This window comes from Stomoxys calcitrans, chromosome 2 (genome assembly GCF_963082655.1).
Source record: "Stomoxys calcitrans chromosome 2, idStoCalc2.1, whole genome shotgun sequence".
NCBI classification, from domain to species: Eukaryota; Metazoa; Arthropoda; class Insecta; order Diptera; family Muscidae; genus Stomoxys; species Stomoxys calcitrans.
In genome coordinates this window covers 144,990,680-144,999,290 of record NC_081553.1, presented here as the reverse complement: position 1 = coordinate 144,999,290, position 8,611 = coordinate 144,990,680, and the positions used below count along the sequence as shown (strand labels likewise).

Below are 8,611 nucleotides of genomic sequence, written 5' to 3'. Positions count from 1 at the left end.
GGCGTCGCTAAATGTCAACTTTCCAATAATACTGGCTGGTACTATATTTGCTTTAAGCGATAATTTTCGCTAATTACTTTTTTACATACTAGATTTTGAAGCAAAAAAACCGCTGATTTCATTCAATTGGACATTTCCTCATTACTTATGATAAAATTTTAATAAAATTATTAGTTTATTATTGCCATTTGCGTAGTAAAAAACATGACTTTGTATGGAACGTTATACGAAAATGCATTTTTAATATTTTTTTGTTTCGATTTATTATTATTCACCTCTATTATGTATGTCGTAGTCACAACGAATTCCTGTCGTTTATTGTGAATGGTATTACATATGTCGTTTTTCGCCTGAAATGCGACTATGTTTAAAATCTATTACATTTTTTGGTATTATGTATGCCGTTTTTTAACGAGAAATTCGACAGAAACAGTTTCAAGTGACAAGATTAAAAATTACAAAAACTGAATAAAAATAATTAGAAAAATGAATAACAGCAAAACGTAAGTCTTAGTATCAAACATTTGTGCATTGTTTACCTAAAATTATTCAATTATACATATTTAAAGGATAAAGAAAACGACACCAAAACAATTTGAAGCTCTTGTGGATTTTATGTGTCAAAACCCAAATATAGCTAAAGGATACCATAAAAACACAGGCAAGTTGTCCATTAAAGAGCAGTGGAATAATTTGCAAAGGAAGCTGAATAGTTTAGGCCCTCCCACACGTGAGGCTGAAGGTTGGATGAAGGTATGGGCAGATATGAAGAGCAGCGTTAAGAAGAAAATCGTGCACAATAAGATGGAAAGCCGTGCAACTGGTGGAGGCATTTTCAACCAGAAGTTGTTGACACCTTTGGAGGAGGCAGTAGCAGGACTACTGCAAATCAATTCTATTGTAAGTCCAGAATGCCCATCCATCGGTGTTCAAAGCTCGCCGGTAAACCTGATTCAAGAAATTTTGGAGGACGAAGTTGATGGACACGTCAGCGAGGACAATGTAGAAGTGGATATCCAACCCAATACTTCCACTCGAAAAAGGAAGCAACGAACTGTGGACAAAAATGTACTTCTGGATCAACAGCTTAAAATTCAGACAAGTTTATATGAAGAAGTAAAAAAGAGTTTGTCGGAAATCGAGAGGTATAGTCGCAAAAATTATAAAGTTCAAGAAGAACGATTGAAAATGGAAAAGGAAAAACTTAGGCTATACAAAGAACAAATTAGAAATAAAGAAAACTATAGGACCAACATGTTGAAATTGAGAACGGAAGAAATAACCCTCAAACAACAAAAAATTGAGATAGAAAAAGCCAGAATTCAAGAATTCTTATGATTTGTGTGTTTTTATGCATAGTGCCATTTTTTATTTTGCTGTTAAGTTCCTAATTGCCATGGGTATAGGATACCTTTTGTGTTATTTTTTATATTTTGTGTTCAATAAAACTAATTTTTTTATACATTCATTGTGTTCATGATATTTAATCTTATACTTGTTGCTGTCATGTCGCCATTATTTTCATTATAATCTCCATCTGAATTTTGATTTTCTAAAGGGATTTCAAATTCACTATGATCGAGTTTATAGTGGATGCATATATTATGTAAAGCTGCACAAACTGCGGTAATCTTCGCGGCCATTTCTGGAGAATAATGCAACTGTCTCGCACCAAGCAGGCAGCGGAATCTATTTTTTGCAACACCAATTGTTCTTTCCACAATATTTCTTGCTTTTGAATGTACTGTGTTAAATCGAGACTCAGCACTGCCTTCTTCTGCTGCCCTAAAGGGGGTGATTAAATATGGTTCTAGTGGATATCCTGCATCACCTGTAGATATATAGATAAATAAGTTTGTTTTTATCCTTGTCATTCCATCATACCTAAAAGCCATGTGTTTCTTTCTCCGTTATTATATCGTTCTGCAAGATATGCTTTAAGATCACTAACATTCCATACCAACGAATCGTGTGCTGAACCTGGATGGCTTGGTGAAATATAACGTATTCTTAGTTTATGATCACAGACCTGTAATTTTGCATTATAAAATTCTGTGAATAGCATATTAATCAGTTACTCACCACCATCACATTTAAGCTATAAAATCCCTTTCTATTATAGTATTTCCAACGTTCTGATAGAGTTGGAGCCAAAATCTTTATATGGGTGCCATCAATACAGCCAATTACGCCCGGAAACCTCGTTTGGCCATAGAAATGTTCCTTTATTTCCATCTTTTCCCTTTCGCTCATTTTGAATGTAATCCATTTGGAGCAAAGTTCGCTATACATCGCATCTATGCACTCGTGAAAGACACAACTCATTGTGGGTTGTGCCAGGCCCACGTTGAAATCGTTTCCTGCTCCTTTTTGGTAGCTACCTTCCGCGAGTATTCTTAGTGTTGCTGCCAGCCGCAAAGTTTTAGGCACACATGTTGATCTGGAGGGATCACGAAGTTTTTGTGAAATTGTCCTTAGAACGTACCGAAAAGACGCTTTGTTCAGTCTAAAATTGCTTACAAATCTGCAAAAAAATATTGATAATTTGGGAGAAACGTGAAAGGAAACATACTTACTTTGAACTTGGAAGGGAAAATATGTTTGACTGAATTCTTATCTGCCTGCGATAACAAATAAGATTATAAGCATTGGTTTCGTCTTCTTCGTCAGAAGATGAAAAATTTGCAACACTTAGCATTTTTATTTTACTTTTTTACTTTTTATTACGAAACGTTTAAAAAGCCGGCAATTGTAACTCAAATATTTTCAATCAGCTGATGTTTTTATCACTGGGTAGTTCAGAATTTATTAAAATATGTAGGATACGTCTATTACAAAAACACTCACGTCATTTTTTTTACATAATACCAACGAAATGTAAATTCGAGTTCGACTACGACTGCTCTCGAAATTCGACTACGACATACATAATAAGGGTGATTTACTAATTATACATGTATACTGTATGTTAGATTGTATTTAAAATGAACGCAGAAGATCGAGGCGCTTGAAACGCTATTCTACCTTCGGCAGTTGGAACATATGTTCTGGCATAGCCAATTAAATTAAATGAGTAATGAACGTGAGAAAAATATTTTTTTTTCAAATGTAACATTATTAATTTTTTATGAGTTTAAAGGCCGGCACTACTTTGGTTTTTCGCCGATTACTTTTTTTTTTACATAGTGATTTTAAAGCAAGAAAACTTTCTGAATTCATTCAGTAGCAGATTTCCTCATTAATTATGATAAAATTTTAATAAAATTTTTATTTTATCATTTATACTTGTGCAGTGTTTCAAAAAAGGAATCGCGAAAAAGATGGGTTTTTAACGATGAAAAACCAACATAGTACCAGCCATTATATGAAAAAAGCATAAAAAACTATTGTTGTGTAGATAGCCCCTCGTCTAACATATTATCTGAGCAGGTGTAGCATCGATGCATAAGTGTTGAATGCTCTGCACAAACTGGATTGTTACAGGAATTATTTTTTTTTTGGAATTCCCGAGGCACACATGCCTTATTCGAGCGCACTGTTCCAACATATGCGGTTTTCTTTGTGATCAAAGTACGCGCCAAAACCAAAGTTGTGATAAAATGTCGGCATAAACTGTGCGGCCTGTTTTCAAATATCTCTCCGAAAGTTGAAGTATAACATTCTGCCCTTGATTCACCTCTCGTGCTTGATCAGGCAATTCCCCGTGTTAAATCATTCCTTTAGCAGGATAAATTGATTTTGAGTCGCACAACAACCATATCTGTACACCGTGCTTGGCAGGCTTCGATAGAATGTATTGTGTGAAGCGGGTGCTGCTTCTGCATGGGAATAACTGGTAATTAACGGTTACTGTATCATACGGAGTGTAAGCTTCAACATTTGCCCAACACCATCAATAGTCGTAGTTTTGCTGCTGATTAGTCCACACGCACATACTTTTCACACGTTCCCGCACTAAACATATTTAAATCTAAATAAAAACTAAATTATTGGTCGGATCGTTTTGAAAAATATTTTAAATGATTCTAGATAAAATTTCCTTGAATTATCGGGTAAACTTCCCAAGGAGGGTTAATTTAAAAGACCGATGTTGATTTTAATAACTTTAATGTGTTGCTCATTTGTGTATTTTTCATCATGAGAATTGATTCAAGGGTGGTACTATGCAGGGACTTAGCCAGGATTTTATTTTGGGGGCCCACCCCCCATTTTTCAAAATCGTGAATTGCAAATATTCTTTTGTTACTGAAATTGTTAAAGATACCTCAAACTTTTTTTTTAAATTGTGGTCGCTGCTGTGTGCAGTAACTGGCCCATCGGCGGTTAAAATCAGAGCTGAATTTTCTACTGCTTACCAACACACTTTTTATAGGCCGATCGTAATCTTTCAAATCCTTCAAAAAGTGCTTGTCTTTACTATCACTATAAAGATAGTTTGACGAAACACTTTCAGTATTTTGATGAAATTTTTTTCTTTTGCGCTCATTTTAATTTGCTCTCAAACTAGTTTTATAATTTCAACAGGCTGTTGTTTGTGTCGGTCAATTGGTTTTTAATTACTTTTATTTCCATAAAATTTTACGCTAACAAATTGAAAAACTAAGCAACTGTAAATGTTAATTATATAAACAAAATTATTTTTGACCAATTTTTACGCCGAGTCATCTGCGTTCTGTTTAAATAATGCTGCTAATTTCTTCTCCTATGGTGAAACAATCAAAGGTGGTTTTTGTATAACAATCACAAATCATATGGTGCAATCCGCCATCAAGATGTCATTTCGAAATTGGCATTGTTCTTTACACAACCAAAGAAACTTGGGCTCGTTTGTGTATGTGTGCAAGTAAAATGAGAGAAAGAGAAACTAAAACAAAGAGAACGTGCAAATAAATGGGATAGTTTGCTGTGAACGTAAACACAGAACCAACATCCTAATAGCGTCAAACTGGCCGGCTGTTCGCGTGAGGCCACCTTCATTAGTCCACCTTGTTCTCCTTCGAAATTTATTAAAATCGATCGAAAATCCATTCCTAGTTTTCCTAATTTATTGGAAATAAAATAAGAAAAGGTGGTAGAACTAGAAAATAGAATAACGAAGATAATTCCACGTTATTGCAGTTGTAAACTTTTTTAGTGGGCAAAGAAACTAATTTTTACTCGGTAGATGAAATAAATAAATAATTGATGTCAAATGACCTATTGACCGTAAGTGTAATATAAAATTTGTTCTCATAGATAAAAGTCTGCCGACTAATATTATTTTAACCCATTTCCTTTCTTAAGGTGGGGTTTAAGGTATTTTTGTTGTAATGTTTTCATTGTAAAAAGATTTTTTATTTTTTAAAAGTCAATAATTGTAAAGTTAAATTAAAAATTTTTTAAAACATATTTCTCTAATTTCTACTAGGATCAATGCTGCTAACTATTGGCTGATGGATTTCGATTCTAACTCAAGTTTCAAGGAAAAAACAAGTTGATTTCATTTGAAATAATTACTTTAAAGTGTTAATTAATCTGGGTTATTCGATCTTTAAAGAAACGATCATTAACCCATTAAATACGAATGGGTAGAAAAATACTCAAGAATGAAGCTGTTTTAGGAAAATTTCAGCTCGAGCTAGGAAATAGGTATTTTAATAAAATTAAGATTGGCTTAAAGTGGACGACTAAAACTAGTTAAAAACATTTTTTTTTTGTCGAAAGACGTCAATTTTTAACATACAAAAATATCCAACAAAAATTTTTCTCAAAAGTCTTAGGAGTGAGTTTTCTGGAGTCCATTTTAGAGTTTTGTTGCATTTGATGGTTTATATAAAAAAAAAAATTTAGCAGGTACCATTTTATGTCAATGCATTTAAATACACCTTTCTTCGCTAAATGGTTATAAAATAATTTTTTTTGTTTGAAGATTTTTTATTTTTTCCAAACTGTTTACAAATTTTCTTCAAAAATTTGTCAAGTTGTATCTTTAAATAGAAAAAAAATTCATTTTGTATTTTATTTTGTGATTTTCATTTTGTTTTTGTTTCTACTTGTGACAGAAAAGCATAATAAATGTTTAAGCTAACTGTAGTGTCGCAAAATGCATTGAGCAGGCGCAAACAAATTTATTAAGATTTTGGCTTTATAAAATAATTTTCACTGAAATATAGAAAAAATCATTAAAATTTAGTCTTTAGAAAATCTTTATTAAAATTTTTGTTAAGTAAAAAATTAAGTGAAATTTTGTCTTTAAAAACAAAATCGATGGTGGTCGAGCCCTGGCTGAGGTTCCGGTGGTTTGACAAGGTAACCACGTTCAAACACAAAACTGTACCAAACCGTCTTGGGCACATGTGCTAGTGTGCGGAATATTTCCAAGCCCATGGGCTTATGTTCTTTCTCGCGTACACAAATATGTATAATAAATAGTTTTGTGTGCATTTGTCCGCCACTGGTATAAAAAGAAACGAATGCAGCCCTTATTTGTAAAAATAATTAGATTTATAGTATTTTCACTAGTATAAGTTAAATACGCACAACTTTCCAAAAGACGGCATCTTCCATTTGTATAAAAATAACGTTGTTGTAATTGCAAAACCAAAAGCACAACACGTTCTTTCACAATCGTTATTGCTTCGTACAGATGTATTGCAATAGCTAAGGAATAGGGTCAAACTTCTCACATATCAATGAGTGTAGTCCGATTCAAATTAAAGCTCAATTATAAGGGGCCTCCTTTTTATAGCAGAGTCTAAACGGCGTGCCGCAGTGAGACATCTCTTTGGAGAGTTTTACATGACATAGTACCTCACAAATGTTGCCAGCATTAGGAAGGGAAACCCATTGCTGAAAATTGTTCAGATGATCTCGCCAGAATTCGAACCCAGGCGTTCAGCCTAATAGGCGGATATGCAAATCTCTGCGCTACGGTGGCCTCCATTTAAATACAATACTTTCTTAATTATGCATCCATAAATACTAATTTTTTTCCACTCCGAACATAAACAAACACTTATAGTTCGATTATGGATACCAACCAACGTTCAGTTAAGTGGTTGTCTGACCACGCAACCAAAATAAAAATGTTTGTTATGTATGACAACTTTTGTAAATTGTTGCCGGTTTTAGTATTTTGGCAGTCCCGCAGCAAGAAAAGTGTAAACATATAATGAAAACACCAAAAAAATGCTAGAAGTTGTGTGAAATGCCATTCATAACAATTTAATTTCAAGTTAAAGCACTGCTGATCTATGTTTTTATTTATTAACGCATAAAAGATCATTTTATGTCGCCGTTTGCTGCTCACCTCAATGTTTTTTTATTTCCTCCAAACCCAATATTTTTTCAACAGCTAAGAGCTCGCCATCCGTTTAATAGAAATACTTTAATACTCCCGGCGTTGGCCGACGGCCTGTGATTCCTTTTTCTTCTTCTTTTTTTGGGTTGCCCAAAAAGTAATTGCGAATTTTTCATATAGTCGGCGTTGACAAATTTTTTTCACAGCTTGTGACTCTGTAATTGCATTCTTTCTTCTGTCAGTTATCAGCTGTTATTTTTAGCTTGCTTTAGAAAAAAAGTGAAAAAAGTATATTTGATTAAAGTTCATTCTAAGTTTAAAATGCATTTACTTTCTTTTAAAAAATCCGCAATTACTTTTTGGGCAACCCAATATTACCCGCCAGTTTAATTTTTTTTTTGCTTTAAAATTTTTTTACACTATCATATGTTCTTCGAAAGTACGCGGCGTTTTGGGTTTTTTTCTTTTTTTGCACACCATTTTTGGCATAAAGAATTATTGTTTTGTGGGGATTTTAACCATGATGAAGCCTAAAAACAACAACACATTTGTAATTAACAAACAAATGAACAATTGGAAAACAAAAAAAAAAATTATTTCCTTTTAAAAATCTTTTTAGCAAACAATGACTTGTTGCGCAGCGACTGTGGTTGTGAAATGTAAATTTTCCCTTGTCGAAAGACAAGTTGTAGCGAAACGAACACTTTTCATCAATATTTTCCGCTTATTTTTTTTTTTTTTTTTGTTGACATCAGCCGTTAAAATGAATTATCCATTTAAATATTATTAGCCCGCCATTCATATTCAAGTCTGAAATCCATATTTTTTGTTAGCGCTTGTCTTGTTTTTATAATAAAAATTATGTCCCCATTATATATATATATATATATATATATATATATATATATATATATATATATATATATATATATATATATATATATATATATATTTTTTTATTAAAAAAAATTACCAACCTTCAATATTATCGATGCAAGAGCATTGATAAACATTCTAGTTGCCCTCCATTCTTCGAAAATCGCACAATTTAATTGATTTAGACTAGTGAAAATGACGATTTTTTGCGAAAAACACCTAGCAACACCGCGTACATAAGACAAGTCCTATGAATGAAGTGACAGCTCATATGACATGTCTGATCGTGTAATTGACATTTAAGCATATTTAATAGAGCATTGATAGTATTGAATTTAAACAACAAAATTTTTTTAATTGGTTTATTAGGCAGAATCGACCAATAACTAATTAGCATTTCAAACCTATAATATAATGTGTTGATGAATATGACCATTAATATTGCCACACATCGAA

General features: G+C 32.8%; 2 protein-coding genes across 2 annotated transcripts; one reads left to right on the top strand and one right to left on the bottom strand.

Annotated features, from left to right (window-relative positions):
* Nucleotides 1–419: 419 nt before the first annotated feature.
* On the top strand, nt 420–1,338 carry LOC131995327 (uncharacterized). Its single transcript, XM_059363944.1, has 2 exons — nt 420–503; nt 570–1,338. The coding sequence occupies exons 1-2, from the start codon at nt 487–489 to the stop codon at nt 1,336–1,338; spliced, it is 786 nt and encodes a 261-aa protein (XP_059219927.1). The 5' UTR covers nt 420–486.
* Nucleotides 1,333–2,945, bottom strand: LOC131995326 (putative nuclease HARBI1). Its single transcript, XM_059363942.1, has 4 exons — nt 2,577–2,945; nt 2,083–2,524; nt 1,885–2,029; nt 1,333–1,831 (listed from the first exon to the last, which is right to left on the bottom strand). The coding sequence occupies exons 1-4, from the start codon at nt 2,696–2,698 to the stop codon at nt 1,458–1,460; spliced, it is 1,083 nt and encodes a 360-aa protein (XP_059219925.1). The 5' UTR covers nt 2,699–2,945; the 3' UTR covers nt 1,333–1,457.
* Between the last annotated feature and the right edge of the window lie 5,666 nt (nt 2,946–8,611).